The sequence below is a fragment of the Perca fluviatilis genome, chromosome 7, assembly GCF_010015445.1.
Source record: "Perca fluviatilis chromosome 7, GENO_Pfluv_1.0, whole genome shotgun sequence".
NCBI classification, from domain to species: domain Eukaryota; kingdom Metazoa; phylum Chordata; class Actinopteri; order Perciformes; family Percidae; genus Perca; species Perca fluviatilis.
In genome coordinates this window covers 29,074,327-29,095,399 of record NC_053118.1, presented here as the reverse complement: position 1 = coordinate 29,095,399, position 21,073 = coordinate 29,074,327, and the positions used below count along the sequence as shown (strand labels likewise).

General features: G+C 39.1%; 2 protein-coding genes across 3 annotated transcripts in view; one reads left to right on the top strand and one right to left on the bottom strand.

The window, feature by feature from the left end:
• Nucleotides 1-282: 282 nt before the first annotated feature.
• tnfb (tumor necrosis factor b (TNF superfamily, member 2)) lies at nt 283-12,117 on the top strand. 2 transcript variants are annotated; one of them, XM_039804707.1, is made up of 5 exons: nt 283-837; nt 10,110-10,585; nt 10,696-10,747; nt 10,859-10,918; nt 11,213-12,117. In XM_039804707.1, exons 2-5 carry the CDS (start codon nt 10,397-10,399, stop codon nt 11,668-11,670), a joined length of 759 nt encoding a protein of 252 aa, XP_039660641.1. In that variant the 5' UTR covers nt 283-837; nt 10,110-10,396; the 3' UTR covers nt 11,671-12,117. The 2 variants fall into 2 exon arrangements, with proteins under 2 accessions (XP_039660641.1, XP_039660640.1); XM_039804706.1 differs by having other exon boundaries at nt 656-691.
• A 1,146-nt stretch (nt 12,118-13,263) lies between these two features.
• Nucleotides 13,264-21,073, bottom strand: part of gabbr1a (gamma-aminobutyric acid (GABA) B receptor, 1a) — a 62,490-nt gene continuing 54,680 nt past the window's right edge. The window contains exons 21-24 of the mRNA XM_039806244.1: nt 19,402-19,535; nt 17,126-17,254; nt 16,204-16,347; nt 13,264-15,393 (exon numbers count right to left, since the gene is read on the bottom strand). Of these exons, the coding sequence (XP_039662178.1) occupies nt 15,109-15,393; nt 16,204-16,347; nt 17,126-17,254; nt 19,402-19,535 (692 nt within the window). The 3' untranslated portion in view covers nt 13,264-15,108. The remainder of the gene's footprint in view (nt 15,394-16,203; nt 16,348-17,125; nt 17,255-19,401; nt 19,536-21,073) is intronic.

The following is a 21,073-nucleotide window of genomic DNA, read 5'->3' as shown; positions in this document are numbered from 1 at the left end:
GAGGTCCTCTCGCTGTATGAGTTAACTCAGTCTTCTTATTCTCTGTCTGACCGCCTCTTCTCCCTCTCCCTCCTCGCATGCTTCACAAAATGGAGGAAAAAACCCAAATGAAAAAAAAAAAAACCTTGTACTCCTCAACTGGTTGATCCCACCACTGCCACCATATGTCAGGGACCAAGCAGTCAAGCAGGAGGAGTCACAAGGAAATTTCAAAAAAAGGGTTTTTTATTTTACCCACAAATCATTACAACAAATATATATAAAGTTTGGGCCCTTAAAAAGAGGTCAAACAAACAAAACTAACTTAAGCTCGAAACATAGCAAACGCAAAAGTACAACTGACCTTCCATACATGAAACAAAGGGAACTTATATACTGGCTGGTCAGACCAGGTTTAACACCCAGGGGGAGACTAACAATTACTAATATATAAACTACAAAATAGCAAAAGAAAACTTCTAAACACTTACTCCAAAAGAAATATACTCATAATTAACATTAACTGAATAAATGTACTAAATACAATACAAATCAAAACTCAAATATCTTAAGGAAAAATAAAACTAACCCCCCCTGACATAACAAACATTGGTAGAGTCCAATTTGGGCCACCACCCCTATAAAGCATCTGTTATTCCAAACGCCACCCCTTTGTCCCAGCAGCCTGCAGGGTGTGGACTCCGTAACACTGGTAAGCGCTTTTAAGATGGCTGTGTGGCCACGGCTGCGGCCATCACAGGGAAGAAACCACCAAAAAGAAGGGACTGAGGGAATGAAAGGGAGGGAAGACGATGAACCGACAAGAACCAAAGAAAGCACAAAGACTAAATACATAAGGTAACAAGGGTAAAACGAGGGACAGGTGACATGAGGGCTGAAGAACAGGTGGAACACATCAGGGCAGGGCAAACAATCACAGAGGCTGGAAAACACAGGGCAGGAAGTAAAGCAAGACACAACACAGAGAATAAAATAAAACAGGAAACTGAAGCAAGGAACAAACACATGGATGAAAAAGGATAAAACACAACAGAGAATACAGGAGACAGTAAATAAAAAAAGAAAAACTACAACAGAAAACCAAAGCAATGACAATTTGAAGTCCAAGATTGTCTACAATGATGGCTATCTGTGCTTTATCATGTTCTTCGTTTAGATTTTTTTGTCTATTGCTCTTTATTTTTTTGCCACTCTATTGTTAACTTATGATGTTTTGATATATGCTAATCCTCTAAAGTTAGCTAGTAGCCATCGAACATAACGTTATATAAGTATATACAATATAGCGGTATATGGCCGTCAACGTACGACGGTTAAAAGTAAGCTAGCTTTGTGATACCGGAAAACTAAACGAGATGGCTCAGTTTTGGCGGTTTGGTGGCCAGGGCTGGAGATGGACAGAAGAGGGCAGATGGAATTGATGGACCAGGAAGTGAGATTGGAAACATGGAAGTGGGTGGAGGGAAAGATGATGGAATAATGTGGGCCAGTGGTCAAAAAATAGAAGAAAATGCTAAAAAACAATACAGCAGAATGACACCGGCAGCATAAAGGACACTGAGCAGTAAAGAGCATAAAGTGAGCATTAAACTTTGCCAAGACGTTGCATCATTTGGTGAGTGAAACCCAATTAAACTGACAAAAGCGTTCCAGGTGGTGCTGTGTGTAGTTAAGAATGTTAAGATATTAGGAAATGGAACATTGTTGATTTTTGGTAGGGATAGTGTACAACAAGGGAAAGCCATACGATTGGATAAGATAGATGGAAAAAAAGTGCAATGTACATTACCTGATAACAGAAAGTTTATTTAAGGAGTCATTTCGGGAATTCCTAGTTGAATTATAATTTTGTTAATATAGGGAAAGAACATTAATCAATTGAAATCGGAGTATGGACAAAAAAGAACACTTTAGTGATAGTAAATGATATGTTGTGAGGGAATGAGAGAACACCTAGATGAAAACTGGCAAAAGGTGATTTTGTATGCATTCCAAGTATTAAGTGAAGCTAGTTGTGCAGAGCTAATAGGATAGAATATGACAGATGTAGAGGAAATTAATAAAAAATTGGTTGCAGCTTTTATACAGCCAGCGGAAAAAACTATTCCAAAGAGTGCAGGAGGCGAAAGTAGAAAGAGTGCGCCATGGTGGGATGAAAATTGCAGGGAAGCAATCAAAAAGAGAAATAGAACTTTCAGGCAGCTTAAGGCTCACCACACACTGGATACATTGATCCAATATAAAAAAAGAGCACAGGTGCATAAAACAATAAGGTCAGCAAAACGTACTTACTGGAGAAAATAGTGTAACAAAATTGGAAGAGAAACACAGTTATCAGAGGTATGGGGAGCGATTAGGAAAATGAGTGGAGTAAAGAACACATTTTGAAATACCAGTGTTGCACAGCAATAATATAACAACAATTAGTAATTTAGAAAAGGCAGACTTTCTTTAAAGGCTAAACAGGGTAGAGATAATACCCTTGCACAAAACCCAAAGGTTACAGGAAAAAAAGAGCTTAATCAGAAAAATATCTAGACCTACCATTTAAACTATTTGAACTAAGGAAAGCTATTTCAAGTCTTCACTAGGAAAAGATGGAAAAGATGGTGTTTGCTATAGCATGTTAACACATATGTCAGATGGTAACCACTTGTAATGCAGTATTCAGTTTGTTTTAGCTGTTACGCACATTTTAATAATTTGTCAAGGCTGGATTTGACAAATTTTTATATTATTTACTGTTGGCGACAAGCTTGACTCCACATGAGCAAAAGAGTCAGCAATAGAGGCTTGGCATTCACTTTGAACTATCCTCCGTGGGCTTCAGGTGTAATATGTATACATATTACACCTGAAGCCCACGGAGGATAGTTCAACTGAGATTTGGAGATCTGGATCCGGGGGTGGGTGGGTTATATCTGGGGTTTTATTTACTTATTTTGGTTAGTTACCCTTTTTCAAAAAGGGTAACTACCCTTCTGAAAAAGGGTAACTAACCATTCGTTACCCTTCTGAAAAAGGGTAACTACCCTTCTGAAAAAGGTTAACTACCCTTTTGAAAAAGGGTAACTAACCATTCGTTACCCTTCTGAAAAAGGGTAACTATACCCTTCTGAAAAAGGGTAACTAACCATTCATTACCCTTCTGAAAAAGGGTAACTACCCTTTTCAAAAAGGGTAACTACCCTTCTGAAAAAGGGTAACTATTACCCTTCTGAAAAAGGGTAACTACCCTTTTCAAAAGGGTAACTAACCATTCGTTACCCTTCTGAAAAAGGGTAACTACCCTTTCAAAAACAGTAACTAATCATTAACTACCTATTTTTTTGTGTACCTTATTGTAAAGTGTTACCTAAACCAGGTAAAGATTCATCAAATACATGAAGTTATAAAGTTATAGACCCATTTCATTAACATCACAGTTAGGAGAGACTATAGAACGGATGGTTACGAAAACATTAACACACTTTTTAGAGAGTAAGGACCTTTTTTTAAATTATCAAAGTGGATTTCCTAAAGGAAGAGGATCAATAGATAATGTTTTGTGTCTGGATTTAGAAATTAGGAAAGCTCAAACTAATAGGGAAATGGTGGTTGCTGTATTTTTTTCTGTCCAAAAAGAATATGGCATGCTGTGGAAAGAGGGACTTCTGATTAAACTAAGTAATTTGCGTGTAAATGGTAAACTGTACAACTGGGTGTTAGATTTCATGTTTGGGAGAACAGTAGAGTAAGAGCGGGTACAGAATATTCCAATAGGTATTCAGTAGAAAATGGAACTTCGCAGGGTAGTGTACATGCAGTCCATTATTATTTAATATAATGATCAATGACATTTTAGAACAGGTTGGACATAATGAAAATCCCTTTTTGCTGATGGCGGGGCTCCTTGGGTTAGGGGTCGAAACCTACAGTATTTAAAAAAACAAAATGCAAGCTGCAATAGACAAAGTGGAAACATTGACAAATAAATGGGGATTTAAACTGTCAATTGAAAAGTCACAAGTCATATTCTTTGCTAAACGTGTATCAGTACCCATATATGGACAAGTAATCGAGCAGGTGAGAGTGGTTTGGTTTCTTGGGGTTTTGTTGGATGAAAAGCTTACCTGGTGTCAACATATTAATAAGGTGAACAATTAATGCAAAAAGATCAATACTATGCTAAGATGTTTGTCAGGACAAGATTGGGGAGCGAATAGGGCATCATAATGAAATATATATAGGGTGCTTATCAGAGCAGCAGTACTAGATTATATTTGCATAGCTTACTGTATGTATCTGCGGCAGAGACCAATCTTAAAATGCTTGTGTGCAACAGGCTCAGGCTCTACGAATTTGTAGTGGTGCATTTAAAACATCACCAGTAGCTGCAATGCAGATTGAAATGAGGGAAATGCCACTGCGGATTACAAGAGTTAAAGGTGCTCTAAGCGATGTTGGGTGACTTTACTTCTTGTTGACATTCAAAGTATTTTCAAACAAAACGAAGACTAGCTCGCTCCTCCCTCCTCCTCCCGTTCCCTCCCTTCTGTGCTTCAGCGCACTTACCCCCCCCCCCAATCCTTCTTGTCCGTTATTGGCTGAACACTGGAACACGGTTTGTGTATGTTTGCATGGTCCAAGTTGGACCACTTTGTTTTTGTTGGCGTGTGTGGACCCTAGGCTGTCTACAGAGACCGCGTTTTTTACAGTGTGTTTAGGGGACCGGCAGGTCGCGGATATTGAGGAGATGTTTGCTGTATGTGACAAAAACTTTTGTAGCCTAAAAAATGCGTGACATCGCTAAGAGTACCTTTAAGTTTATGATGGCGTATTGGGTCAATTTACAAGGTCATGGTAGATCTCACCCTACAAAAGTCATTTTGCAGGATTTTTGGGAGCATAATAACTCCCAACTTTTTATAGTTTTGAGTTGATAGGAAACGTAAAAGCAGAAAATATAGGTTGAGGTAATATAAAATAACGTCCAACAGTCCCGTTTGCTGTGGCTAACCCACTAATCTACATAGCGGCCAGACAGCGTCAGCTGCTAGTTGATGAACACAGCTGAGCGTTTAGCAGCTAAAGAGCCAAACATTTTCCTTTAGGACTTGGCTGTGTTAACATCAGAGCTAAAAAGAGAATTCATTTTGGATTTACCTGTATCAGAGGGACTGAAACACTATGTGTAACATTAAAGAGGCTGGCTAACACGTTCCCCACAACAACTTTGTGCTAATATGTCACAGCTGTGTTTACAGCTTGCTGCACTGCCTCCAACTAGCAAAAAGAAATAGCTTATTAAAATTAATGTAGGCTTAAATGCCCTAACATTTTCATTAGGCATCTCTTTTTGGTCATTGTTTCTCTTTTGGTAACATTTTACTCACCAAAGTTGAGATCTGGGCTCTAGGTGATATCACCACACAAAGTCAAACGGGGTAAAATTATCAGGCATATTGCAAACAAACCAACAGATTGGTCAGATTATTTCAACCACTTTATGTGGAGGTTCAATTGAAAGTGAAAGCCCCCACAATGACTATCAATCCCTCATTGAAAAACTGTGTGCACACCGCCAGCAAGCACCGTAAAAGTCGTGGCAGGAAGTCTGTGATGGATGTTGACAGATTTTATCAGGGTCATAAATTTACCATTCGCCTTAATTTTGTTTCCAAAAAAGTTTGACTATCCTGTGTTTTTTCTCGTATTTGTCATACTTAAAATTCCTGCCCAGTCTGACTTATTTAGAGAGATGTTTCCATGTTCCTTGACCTCAAAAATAAAATAAAATAAGAAAAACTATAAAATTGAGTATGCTACCAACTTGTAATAAACCCTAATTATCCTTTAAAAAACTATCTTTGTCTGGGTTTTGATGTATGGTGATAGTAAAAGCCTTAATTCCTACAAGACAAATCCCTATAGCCTAGCCTATAGGTAATTTGTTGTGTTTTAACTAAGGTATTTTGATCCTAAATTAGTGCAAATTCTGCCACTGAAACCTTACAACACAACTAATGTAAATTCAGCTTTAAAACAACTAATTAGCCTTCTATGACTAAAAGTAATGTCCTCAATGTGCTGTGTTCTACACACACACACACACACACACACACACACACACACACACACACACACACACACACACACGTAACATATTTTACATTTAATAACATATGCTCACAGACACATTGTGTACAACAACTTTCTAATCTCCACGTGTTATATTTATTTCAAAGATGTTTTCTGCCATTAAACCCAATAAATGTATTTCTTATTATTTAGTTACTGTAAATAGTTTTTTTACCCCGCAAAATTATGGCTAATATGTAATGTATGATCCCAGATTCTGATAAGCACCCAATCTAATCTATTGTTTTTTAAATAAGGGACAGATACAGAAGGAAAACATTTAGGTAAAACACCTAATAGTAGGTAAGCGTAACTTCTTGGAGGCATAGCAAAGGTTTGTAGGCCACCAGACTATACAGTCTAGTGGCAGCGAAAGCCACCTTGCATTGGTGGTAAAACCTCATTTTGACCCAGTTTATTCCCTTACACATCAAACACTCCCCTGAGCCCACACACTGCAACACTGAAGAGGGAATGATGACAAGGAAACCAAAATCTTCTTGATGTGGATTTTTTGTTTCTTTAAAAATCTGGCACCTGTGATTGTGCTACAACAGTTTCCTTCCTCTACTGCCTCCCTCCTTGGCCCCCTAATCCTCCTTCCGCTTTTCTTTCCGCCATCCTTTCCTTCCTGCCCTGATGTAATCTGCATTGTGGTTAAGCTCCACTGCGTGATGACCGCACAATCCTGGGATTTCATGTTATTTTTAAGTAAAAATTAGCAAACAACAAAGGAGAGATTTTGTTCCAGTGTTCCAGATATTGCAGGGGGAGTTACATGTGGGGAATATGTCACTAAATGATTAGAAGGGGACTGATAATGATTCAGGCACAGAGCAGAGAAAGGAAAAGGGCACCGAGATATGAGGTCTCGAACTGGGGAGGTTTAGTTACCAGTTTTATATTCCCTCGGCTTCATGAAAAGAGTTATTTGTCTCTTGGGGGAATCGTGTGGGAGTTTGGAAGTTACATATTACAGATGACCTCTAACTGGGAAATTGTGTGTTTTTGTCAGCTGGGAGACATTCGTGTACAGCATGATAGAAATTAGGGAAAGAGGTGGTGATGGCAGAACACATTCAGACATATATTATGGTTATTATGACACTTTTTATTCACAACAATTTTTTTATGTTTTACAAAAGAAAGAGAGAGAACCCTCAGTAAAGAATGGGAACTGAGTGGGGTATACAGTTCTTGGTCTGCTGACTTTGTGTCTATATTGTCCTTTGCTTTATCCTGATCCAGATATGACAGCGTCCTCATTGTTTGCAGTAAAAGTGATCCATTTCTCCCATTTCCTGGGTAGGGTAAAATGTCAGGGAAAATGTCAGTCTTTCCATTGCATATACAGTATATCCTTTAATATGTCTATCCATTGTTTAAGACTGCAAGGTTTTTTGCAGCCAACCAGTATAATTTTACAGAGATATGGATCATTTTAACTCAATTCCTTCTGTTATCAATCCAAGATACAATATCTTACTGTTCTAAAAGATTTCAGACCCTAAAATGTCTCTAAGGATTAAAGACGTACTCTCCTAAAATATGGAATTCTGTTCAGAGGCACAGAAAATGCTGAAATAATATGCATTTATGTGCAAACACAATCTCCAACACTGCTGTGAAGTTTTTTATTTTAAATGTGAGGGATGACGAAAAAGCCAGTTTAATTCTTCTAAATAAATTGTAGTTTGTAGATGTGTGTTGTGTTACATTCAGTTCTGATTACCACTTTACTTTTTACATATAGATGACTTATGTCTTCTGTAAACCCTTTTAAGGAGTAAATTGGGAATGTAGCTTGTGTATGAGCTTACAGTCTGAGGTCACCGGATATGATAACCATGAACTTCATTCGGTGATTCTTTTTATGAATAATCGAGAAGTGGTGGGTGAGTGAGCAGGAGGAACTGTAAAAAACGCAATGTACCTATTTGTTTTTGTTTGTGTGTGTGTGTGTCATGTGGGTGCATATGATGATGATGACGACGATATCCTGCAACATCTTGTGGTTGGTTTGCATTTGCATGTTGGAATGAGACAGTCCGACACAGAGGTGAGGTTTCAGCTCCGATTTCAAAGCAGGAGGAAACACACACACACACACACACACACACACACACACACACACACACACACACACACACACACACACACACACACACACACACACACACACACACACACACACACACACACACACACACACATAAAACTACAGTGTACAAATTCAGTGTTGCAGCACTTGAGTCCTGACAGGTTTTTCAAGATACACCAACACACAATTCACTCAAAGCCAATCTGAGGCCTTAGCAAACAAACAGAGGAGCAATCATTAAAGCACAAAGGGAAAGTGAAAGAAATCCAAAAGCATTGCCAAAACAAAAAAAGCACTGGGAAATAAAAACAGGCACTTCAAGCACACTTTCACATTAAGTCTCAAACACAAAAAGTAAGTTGAAAAATTGAAATGGGGAAACCAAGGAAGAGACAGCGGGGAAGTTTAAAAACCAGTTTGTTCAGTTGCATCATCTCTCAGTTCTGAAACAGAAAGACAAGAGTTGCCAAGTTTTGCTTCAACACAGATTTCTCTTTTGAGATTAGATTTAAAAAAATAAAAAATGAAATGTGTTTTTATACGACGATGTCATTAGGAAAAATCTCTAAAAACCACAATATGGTACTCCTTGGGCATTTTAGGAAATATCTAGTTATTTATATATCTGATAATCTATTACTTATGCCTTTGTTTCAGCATATCTTTTAATGTGTAGCTTTTGTTTTTAGGTTTATTGTTGTATTGTTCACTTTATGTCATTATAAATATTTTAACATCTCTTGTGAAAGTTAGATCTTAATCTCACCGGGACTTTACACGACTTAAAATAAGTGCTTTATAAACGTCAAGCAGATGGCTATCATTGGTTTTACAGTTCTGGTATTTATCAATGCATTTCTGCCTGACTGCTGAACCTATACTAATACTGTAAAGATAAAGATTAAAATTAGTAAAAGTTAACTTTAACACTCCTATTTAGCATGTAACACACTAAAATGTAGTTATCAGATGTATGTCTTAATTAATGTATTTATTAACAACTATAACTTCTCCTTTCAAGGCTGATGTACAGTATGAACAGGTAATCAATGATAGTATAGAAAGTTCAAATGTAAAATATTCATAAGAGAAGTTATAGTTATTAGACACTTCAGTGTCCTTGTATCTTCTAACAACTACATTATAATGTGTTACCATCTTGTAAATGTTAAACTAAAGTGTTACAATTCTAGGTGTTAAACAGGTGAATTGTTTACACATTCTTGTGGTATTTTAAAACATCTGGTCTGACCTCTGAATGTTTGTGTGAGCTGATGTTTGTGTAAACCTCAGCAGTTACACACAGAACTTACATTCTGTGGGTGGCTCAAGTCAGTAATGAACTCAATATGTGTTTATGACTTTGTGTCTATCTCAGTATTTGTATAGTATTTCTGTGTGTGTGTGTGTGTGTGTGTGTGTGTGTGTGTGTGTGTGTGTGTGTGTGTGTGTGTGTGTGTGTGTGTGTGTGGAGAACACAGCCCATTGAGGACACTACTTTTAGTCATGGAAGGCTAATTAGTTGTTTTAAAGCTGAACTTACATTAGTTGTGTTGTAAGGTTTCAGTGGCAGAATTTGCACTAATTTAGGATCAAAATACCTTAATTAAAATGCAACAAATCGCCTATAGGCTAGGCTATAGGAATTTGTCTTGGAGGAAACACACACACACACACACACACACACACACACACACACACACACACACACACACACACACACACACACACACACACACACACACACACACACACACACACACACACTGTGTAATGTTTCACAACCCAAAAGTAGATACCAACCACTTTCCCATCCTAAAACCGCAACTCCCGTTGCGCTCTGGTGAAACTCCACTAAAAATTCTATGACTTTTCTTTCCACTCCCAGCCGTGGCTCGTTTCTCTCCATGGCCCAGGTCTCTCTGCTGCTGCTGCTGCCTTCTGCACTGTCTCCGCTTACAGAGTGACATCACTGGAGTTTCCCCACTGCAGAAGCCGCTGCCACAGCATAAATACTACAAGCTCTCTGGCAGAAGTTCACTCTAAACACAATAGCAACACAAAGAATCACCACAGAGCACTGGAAGCACCTGAGGACACAGCATCCAGCCAAGTGTTTTAGTTTGTAGATTTTTTCCTAAACTGCATCAGTAAACCCTCAGAGTTGTGCACAGTATGCTGGCCTACACAACAGCACCAAGTGACGTGGAGATGGGTCATGAGGAGAAGACTGTGGTTTTGGTTGAAAAGAAGTCCTCCACTGGGCGGATATGGACGATGTCCGTGGCCCTTCTCGCTGTGGCCCTTTGTTTTGGAGGCGTCCTGCTGTTTGCTTTGTACTGGAGTGGAAGGCCGGAAAGTATGGTAATGAGTAGCTCTGTCTTTCTTTTCTTTTAAAACCTTGTATTTTCTGTCAAAAAAGGACATTTCTGTGTTTATATCTCTAATCATTCTGTTTTTCTCTCTCAACACAGACACAACCAGGCCAGACGGAAGCGCTAGTCAAGAAGGACACTGCTGAGAAAGGTGATTATATGCATGGGTGCTTATGTAAATACAGCTGAGGGGTTTTGTGAGATATACTTGAGTCTTTGTGGATTATTTGAGACAAGCTAACATTTGTCTTTCTCTCCTCAGATCCCCACTACACGTTGAGGCAAATCAGCAGCAAAGCCAAGGCAGCCATCCACTTAGAAGGTGAGTCATACCTTACCTTGATTTGGTCCTCCGCAAACAATGATCTTGGTGTTTAGAAGAGACTCTTTCTTCTACTTGTGTGATATTTGCAGCTTCCTTTTTTATAAGTATGTCAGTCAGGAACACGCTATAGCTATAAGGAAGTTGTTGCACTAGTTATTCATTTGCTACTGTACAGTCAATATTTCATTCCACTTTCCTAATAACATACCTGTTGATTATTAAACACCCTGTGGAGAGAAGAACCGACGTGTTTCAAGGCTGTAACAGTGCTTCTTCTCGCTCTATTTCCAGGTAACTACGTAGACGGCGAGAGTATGCAAGGCCAGCTGAAGTGGAGAAAAGATCAAGGCCAGGCGTTCGCTCAGGGCGGCTTCCAACTGGTGAACAACGAGATCATTATCCCACAAACCGGCCTCTACTTTGTCTACAGCCAGGCGTCGTTCAGAGTGGTCTGCAGCGATGGCGACGAGGAGGGAGCGGGAAAACACATCACACCTCCCAGCCACAGGATCTGGCGCCACTCCGACTCCTTGGGTGGCAAAGCCTCTCTGATGAGCGCAGTGAGGTCGGCGTGCCAGAACACTGCTCAGGAGGACAGCTACAGTGACGGACAGGGCTGGTACAACGCCATTTATCTGGGTGCAGTGTTTCAGCTGAACAAAGGAGACCGACTGTGGACGGAAACCAACCAGCTATCGGAGCTGGAGACCGACGAGGGCAGGACTTTCTTTGGGGTGTTTGCACTTTGAAATGACTCTTTGCTGTGATACTAACAGAGACAATACAAAGCTCTGCACAGTGCCATCATTTTTGGCGTTTTTTTAACATAATGTATGTTTTTAATATTATTATTATTATTATTATTATTATTATTATTATTATTCATCTTCATGGTGATGCAGTAGTGTTTCAATCTCAATGGAGATAAAGCTTGTAGCCAAACAGGCAGTGCAGATTTTTTTAAATCCTATAAACTGTAACAGTTTGCAACATTATTTATGTTTTAGGCACTTTTTGTACATTATTTAAGCTGACCTGAGATTGTAGTAGGCTAGACTTTCTCTGCTAGACAAAGCTCTTCACTGGAGAGTTTAGGTTCGAGGATTATGTACAGAACTATTATTACAACTTGTATGTATTTATTTGTATTTATTTATATTTATTTATATTTAAATTGTTGGGGTAGGTGTTAAAAATTTAATTTATACAGTGTATGTGCACATAAATGTAATTAAAAGGCAAAGAAAAAAGTCACATGTTTGTGTCACTACAAAGGATGAACTCATTTCATAGCTGAGATAACAAATAGAAAGTTGAGTTGGCAAACAGCTCCAGCAGCCAGCCAGGGCAGTAGCTCTCTCCCACACACACACACACACTGCAGCGGGCTCAGCCTATTACATGGCCAACAAGTTGTTCTGAAATTCCTCCACAGGCAGCAAATACTTTCTTTGTTAGATCAGACAAAATGAGGGGAATTTCCTACTTTGTTGTGCTCTTGCCGAGTGCTGTGTCAGGTGGAGGCCCACAGAAGCCTCAGCCCAGAGCGGGTTTTCCCCAATCACACACACCCCCGACCCAAACCCCGACCCCACCACCATCACCACCCTCTCTCCCACACAAAACCTTCTTCCTCCTCCACACTACCCTTCCCTCTATTACCACATGCTTCATCTTCAGTCAACTGGAAAGAAACATGACATGTGAGTGTGTGTGTGTGTGTCAGTGTGTGTGTGGGACTACAGCACAGCTGGTTTTGTCATGTTGTTATCAACACACATTTTACAAATATCGAAAGCATTTGGGAGCCATTTGTCTACTTTAGTTTCTTTATATCCACAAACATCCACTTATTGTCTCAGTAACAAGGTTCCTGTTGGCCTTCGCAGCTGGTCATTGTGTTGAAAACAGCTTCCCGCTTTTGTTTAATGTAATCTTCTTCTGGGTTTATTTGCTCTTTGACTTCCGCAGGCCAACCTGGAGAAAAATAATCAAGTTTCACTGATAAATACACTCTGACAGAGTTAATTGCTTCAAAGGTCATTGTTGAGTCAGAGAAACAATAAATAACTGGTGACATCTAGTGGATGATGTAATCATGCTTGGCTGTGTCATCCACAGGATACTGAGACTCTTTCGGGAGCTGTTTGAAAAAAGGTTCACGTTTCTAAAAAGATTAAATGCTAAAAAATGAATCGTGGAATTGGGATTTTATTTAACAAAAGGGATCTAGCGTTTCCTGAGCTGCTGAAAAATCCACCACAACATTTCAGATTTGTTCAGCAGTGCAGAGTTTTGGAAATTAAATGCGAAAGGTATCACTGAAACACAAAAATACCCAATGAAAAAACAATTATTTTTATTTATGGTACCCATATATTTGCATACACATACTCTGAAATATATTAACATTTAAGATTTTAGATATAGTGAATACAAATATCCACAAATCCATGTATAATGTCATATATGTGCAAGATAATAGAACATTTCCTAAATTATTTCCGCATTCATATGTTACAATATCTGATCCAGGTACTGCACAGTTAATAAATATGGCCTATTTCATTCATTGATGTCCTCCTCCATACCCTGAGCTAAATTGTATTAGGATAACCGCAACATAAAGTGGAATAACCATAGTTCGTTCAGTTTAAAGTGCACACTAACAAAATATTTGACATAAATATTGTTTTACCTGCTGATAAAGCCATTCAGGTATCATTGCTTTATAAAATCTGGAAATAGCTCATGAATGAAATAGTACATCCAGATTAACTGCTGAATAAATACAGTATGTCACATTACTTTACGTATATCATTCTTTGATACATTTACAATTTACCCAAAAGGCAAAATGGGAAAGAAAAATAGAAAAAAATTAGCATCCATCCAGATTGTCTGTTATGGGAAAACATAAGAGAAAACATCCTTTCAAAATAAAAAATAAAAGGCTTACAAGAATGACGTATAACAGATTCACATGTATAAAAACTGTGCTTTCTCTGAATATTTACAGAAATTGCCATCGTGGAAGCCCCACATCTCACCGCACTGCTGCTGTAGAAATATACATTGGCTTTCATTTCCAGGAGGCAGAAAGTACAAACTATTTTTCTGGCAAGTTGTAAGTTGGAGTTTTCTCTAAAAGTGAGAATCAGCTGCAGTTACTATGGCTGCAGCAGTATTTGGCGATATCTGCAAAATACATAAGATGCAGGATGAGGGGTTTATTTGATGGCTACTACTGTACTATACAGCTAAATAGATACAACACAAATCTCAAAAAATACATTGTGAAACATTATTTTAAATGGCAAAACTATCAAAAATGTCCCTATACACGAGCAAACTCTGATCATTTTCTCCTTTAAAATGGGTCTAATATTCAGCAAAGGACTGGATTTTCAAGATCCAGTGTTGTACTTGAATACACAGTCCTGACAAGACACATCCATACATGCCAAGGCCCTTCTAAATTATGGCTATTTATTAATGCACATTATCACTTTTCAGTGAAACGAGTGTTCCACACAGTCGATCTCTTTAGAGGAAACATTGGAAACAACTTTACATCGCTTTGTCCCTTTGTACATTTCAGCTTTCACAACTCTCCTGAAAAAAAAAGTAAACAAATAATTCACAACTCCATGACAAAACATATCAGATATTACAGAACAATATAAATCACTACTGTATGCGCTTGCCTACATTGTCAACAAACTCGAGAGACAAAAGGTGGAGACGATATAGCAAAGACACAAGCACAAACGTTTCCTTTTAAGATCCTTGATGCGGTGCCTCCACAACAGAACGAGATAACAAATGAGGGAGAGGAATGATTAAGAGAGCTATCTGTTCACTTGACCTTTTTAAAAGACCTCGAGTGCTGCTAGTCTGACCAGTCACAAGTGCCTCGTTGCTGGGTTGAACACAGTGTGATCAAAACTGTGAGGACGGGTGTTACCTGCGTGACTCTCCCAGAAGCTGCCAAGTGCAAAGCACTCCTGTGTACTTATTTGTGCTTCCACGCCATATTTTAAAACAGTGTCACAACACCGCTGTGCTTATCGCCGAAACAAGTGAAAGTCACAGTGTCTCATTGTGATTTGTGTGTCCCCGGTTTGTGTGCATTCTGCGAGTGTTCCCACCCCCCACCCACCCTTCCCCCTCTCCCAGTGCCTCGCCTATTTATACAGCAATGGGATCTGGCTGTTGTGACAATGGTTGCGGCTCATCTTGCTGTCAGCCGGGTAGAGGTTGGAGGAGTTGGAGAAGGAAGGCGGGAGGGCGTGATTGTCCGTGGTGGGGTTGGGGTAGCCGGGCGGGGGAAGCAGAGACTTGGGATCCGGCTGGGAGGAGGGCGGCGGGGTGTTGTGGTTCTGATTCTGGCCTGAGGAGGGTCGGCGGCGGTTGCGTAGAGCCTGTCGCTCAGCCAGCTGGTTGCGGAGTGCCGATACCCTCTCCTCTTTCTAAAGACACAACGAGCGGAGACAGAGATTGTTGTAGAGCTGTAAAACTTTACTTTAACTTCAACCCTCCCCCATATTTAGCATTTATTAGCATTTCTAGCGGTAATGGATTGCAATTACTTGGTGGTCATTTCTCAAGCAAAAATGCCAAACCTAATGCTGGTTCTAACTTCTCAAATGTGAGGATTTCCGCCTTTTTCTGGCCAAATATGATAATAAGTTAAGCAGGATCGGGACCTCACCCACTAAAAAGATTATTTTTTTTCCCAGTGAATTTATGGAGCTGCACTTCCGCAATAACACTGAATAAAAGAGGGATGCTTCACAACCCTTTTCTATATCTGTCAGTGTGAAAGCAAACCAGAAAAATTAGGTTACATTGTCATAGAAAACCTATAAAGAATAACATGCAATAAAAAAAGCAAAAATAATAAAGGACACATGATGACATAAAGCCATGCCTCTGTTTATATGTCACAACATTGGGTGTTATTACTATACTCTATTTTCTCATATTATGCAGCATTCACAAGTAAATCACACACATACATACTCATAGAAAAAACACTATACACTATATTTTATCTCTATAATAAAAGCATAAACCAACATGAATGTGCATTACCTATATGTCCATGAATATATATATATATATATATATATATATATATATATATATATATACACACACACACACACACACAATTAATTATCTGTACTATAATTATGTAAATTTTGTGGCATTTGGACTTGCATGTTTAATAATAATAATATGAATGTGTATGTTTCTGTATAATGTAATGTTTTCACCTCCTGGATGATCTTTTGCAGCTCCCTGTTCTCTCTCTCCAGCTGCCGGGATTTCTCCTCGTCGTTGTTGTTGGTGGACGAGCCGGTCTTCAGAGTGTCCTGCTGCTCCGACTGCCACTCACCGCGGGTGATGAGACGCCGCATCTGGACCGCCACAGGAACAGGTTAATAAAGAACAAAGGCCTAAGAGTACAGTGTGCCGTCTGAATAATGCATCTAATGAGAACAGCTCTTTCAGCCAAAAGCTCTCACACTTCTCTGACTGCTTAAACATGTTCATATTGTTTCTTATTTTGGCGACATCTTTGGTGCTCAGAGCTCACTGCTGTGTGATTTGTGCACTGGGCTTCCAGAAACAGCCAGACAATAAAACAGTGGTGAGGATACTGTGATGTTTTTTTTTTTCTTGCATTTTCTGTTAATGTGGTTTAAATTTCTGTAGGTGGCACTCTTTCCTCTGTCCTCCAGACAGAGGAAAGAGCAGTGCTCATGTGCACTACACAGCTCTTCTTCTGCAAATCATTGTAGCTGATGCCAGACATTTAAAATGTCTTATTTTGTGTGTGCCAGAGGATTTGTTTTCTTAAAACCAAATGTTTACAGGAGCTACACATCTAACAGCTTGTTATATTAACTGTCACAGATTATTATCATAATGGTGAACTCATAAACAGATTAAAGATTTGATCATTTAAGTAGCCTTATTATTTGATGTAACAGCCAGTCAAATATTACAATGCACTCAAACCTAAAAAAAGAACTATCAGACAGAACAAAGTCTCAGAAGTTTGTCATTTTCATGCACCGTCTAGTACAGGCTGGACTTCCTCGACATGTTTTGACCTGCGTTTTTACTGCAATATGTGTGTATTTTTCATTGTGCACAGCATTTTCCAAAGGTTTCAGTTACGTGTCAGAGCACCTTGGGTACGAAAAGCACGACCAGAGTGATGTAGGCAGAGAAGACGGCTGCTAGAGCGGCAAAGGCAAAGGAGGCATCCTGCTGCGAAGACAGGATCATGGTCACTGGAGCCGTGATCAGACACAACACCTGCAGGAACACAGAGGAAGACAGAAAGAGAAACGGAGAGAAAGAGCAGTTCAAAGAATAAAGGAGGAGGAAAAAGTAAGAATGAAGTTTGAAGTGGAAGGAGGCAGGGGAGGTTAGAGGAGGGGAGGTGGAGAATAAAGTAGAGTTGGAGAGCGAGAGAATGAGAGGGTAGGAAAACACATCCATAAAAGCATTAGGCATCTGTTTATTATTCCGGGGAGGGCTCCCATGTGAAAACAGCATTAAAAAGTCATGACTGAAGTGGCAACAGCGCGCTGACAATCACCACATTGTCATCTCATCAGGGCCTGAGGCTCAAAGCTTAGCAAAGAGGAAGGAGGTCCCTTTACAGACACCATTAACTATTGGCATCATCATAAAACTGAAATGTGTAAATCAGAACATAAAATAATCACATTAGACTAGTCTCACATTACGGAACCATGTGATGAATTGAGCATGCAAATGGCATTTAATGCTCTCTTGAAACAACCATGAATGATAGATCAATGATAAATCCTCTCCTAGACAGAGATCAATCCATTTATGAATTACTTCAGTATAAGCTGAGTATTCTTCTCTTATTTATTAATAGGAATTGAGGCAAGGGCAGGAAAGTCTAGCAAAATGGTCGTTAAAAACAAAACAAAATGTTTGCCGGCTTTTGATCAAAGCAGAAAAACTCCTCTGGCAGTTAAAGTGACAGAAAACACTTTTTTCCCCAGACATTTTACATCAATTACAAAGTTACCCTGTGTCAAGAGTGTCAGGAAATGGCAGCGAGTATTTGTCTAAAGTGCTAAAGTGAACATAATGGCAGCTATTTCAGTGTAAAGTGCATCCTAGGTGCCTCCATTTAAGATGATTCACTTGCTTTTAACAAGAGCTGAAAAATGTTTATGACTGACGGCTGCATTTACCACTGTTATTTAGTGGCTAGTTGGATACATTTTTTTTTTTATTTTTTTTTTTATTTGAGAAGGTTTTTATGTTACATATTGTTTGTGGTGTGAAGCAACGGATGTGGCACTGTGTCCAAGACAAATTTCCTCTCGGGGACAATAAAGTGTATTCTACTCTATTCTATAAACAGATCCATACAAAGAAATGTGTGGATGCAATCTATAGCATCCACACACAAAGATAACACATAACCCAAACTGCACAGAAATGTCTTCCCATATATCAGCAAAGTATGCTTGAGTTGCAGCACGCTGCAAGTTTGTGATGCACCCTTTTGTATTTTATTGATTTTTTTTTAACATTCATTTCACCATGAAGTCCCATGCATCAAAATGTATGACACATGACAGCAGCGTGTGCTGGCAGTATTATAATTTGGACAGAATTGTGTCCAGGGATTGGCATTTTAGAGAATCAAATCTCAAGACATACTTGTGGAAAAGCTTGAATATGTAAGCCTGTTTCTGTGTCTCATATTGCTCCAACCAATCATTATGCCAACATGTACTTTTCTGTATTTTTTACTTGATCATCAATCTGCAATGTTCAGCACATCCCAGAGGTCATTTTGAGAGGATAAGTTGTTATTTATATTCTGTCTACAATGGACTTTTTGTTGTAGGACTATGAAAATCGATGCAAAATGGTAAATCTAGAAACTTTGATTCTGCCACACCAAAACCTGAAAAAACAATACAACTGTTACACTCTATTGTAGCTGCACAGGAAGTATTTCAATGTGATGTTCTGTCACGTTTAGCCAGTTATCTACTCAAATAAGTAAAATATGACAGAGGCATTAAGGGGGCATTAAGTTATCTTTGAACTCCATTAACTTTTATAAACAAGAACTGCAAGCCCCTTGAGAATGAAGCTTTTAAGCTCTTGCAGCTGAAATGTCTTGTCCCATTGGTCAGTCAGTTGCCTGTTTTGTTCTGAAATGAGCAGGAAGGTTACTTCTGGAAGCCAAAGATTTGAGCACTGGGCAAAGTAATCATGGAGGCACTGGCATTGGTTAACCCCCCACAGATATACTACGGCTATTTTGTGTTATGGGGCAATAAAAAAATGGTATTTATTGCCACTTTAAAAGTTATTCACCGGCGCACTGCGCAAACTGCTCTCAGCAGAAACGCAGCACACGCAGGAATGGTGTACTGTAGGTACTTTGGTGTCGAATGGACCGCCATGTTATGTAATGTATAGCGCCATCCCACGGCCCGATGGTCATTGATCTTTTCTGTGGAGACAGACTTGGTCTCGTAAGCCAGAAATATTCCCAGCAGTAGCAAGAGACCCTTGTAGCCATAAACCACACCTACAGAAAGAGGGAAACAGTGAGAGAACATGCAAATTATAGAATATGATGTGTGTAATTCAATTCAACTTTATTCATCCACGAGGCAATTTTGGGAATGAGTAAAAACATACAAGAAACAGACATATGCACAGATAGATAACATGCAACAGAGACAATAACTGAAGGAATGCAGAGCCTACGTATACTGTATTGTACAGAACACAAATGGAGGCCAAATGTTTTTTTTTTTTCATTTTGAAAGACAATAAAACAAACAAAAAACGGTTACACTTTACTAGGTATCGACATAAGAGTGACATGACACTGTCATGAATGTGTCATAACACATTATAAACAAGTCATAAACGTTTATGATATAACGCTTCTTTTAGTAAGTGTCATTCGGTTTTTGTCATGACAAGTTATGGTTATGGTTAGGGTTATGGTTAGGGTTAGAGTTAGGGTTATGGTTCATGTGTCATGTGTTCAATGACAGTATCATGTCACTCTTATGTAAAAAACTTCAAGTAAAGCCAAAAAACTATAGTGTGTGTTTGGTTGTGTTGTCATTCTAAACAGCGTACAGTTTTAGCTTTTCATCTTTTAAATTGACAAAACATTTGGCCCCATTTGTCTTCATATACTGTGATTGTATAAACTGTAAAAACATTTACAGTAAAATATTAATTGAGGTGGTCATAATCAAAGTTAAACAGCAGAGCAACTAAAATCTTCAAACGAACACCTGTTAGTACACACAGTATTCACACCATTTAGTATTTTCCACTTTAACACAAAAAATGAATATGTTCCAATATGTGGAGATAGATGCAGTCTTAGTGACATATTGAGACATCAAACAACAGAAAACCTGGAAGATGGCTTAAACAACCTTTGCTTCTAGTGTAGGTAACATTGTGAACAGCTCAATGTGGCCATTGAGTTACTCACTCAATGAGTAGAAAACCAAAAATGTAGATGCAATAGAAACTAAAGTGCAGAAAGGTTGAATATGCTGAAAGCCAGTTAGAGTGACAGAGAAAAGAGAATATACCAGAGAAAGAGAAGCCGGGAAGAAAAGAGGATCTGTGACTGAGTAAGTTCGACACTTCTTCAGACTGTCCATTGTCTCTTTATACCGCCTGATATTAAAGCACCCTCTTTTCTTCTCCGAGAAAAGGAAATGCTATGGGGCAATGGCCCAGTTTGTGACCCACATTATTTGAATTTCAGCACCATTATACTTTCATAAGAGCTGCCATGCTAAGAAAGACAGCAGAGAGACAGACAGGGAGAGAGAGAGACTGCGTGGGCCGACAAAAAGAGAAGCAAAGGGGGAGAAAAGAGGAATCAAACGTAAGGCGGGAGGCGGGGGCTGAGGGAGGAAGCTGTGATATGAGGCCTGTTTAATTCAGAGTGAATGGTAGTGACGTGTGTGTGTGTGTGTGTGTGTGTGTGTGTGTGTGTGTGTGTGTGTGTGTGTGTGTGTGTGTGTGTGTGTGTGTGTGTGTGTGTGTGTGTGTGTGTACGCATATGTTTCTGCACATGCCAATGTG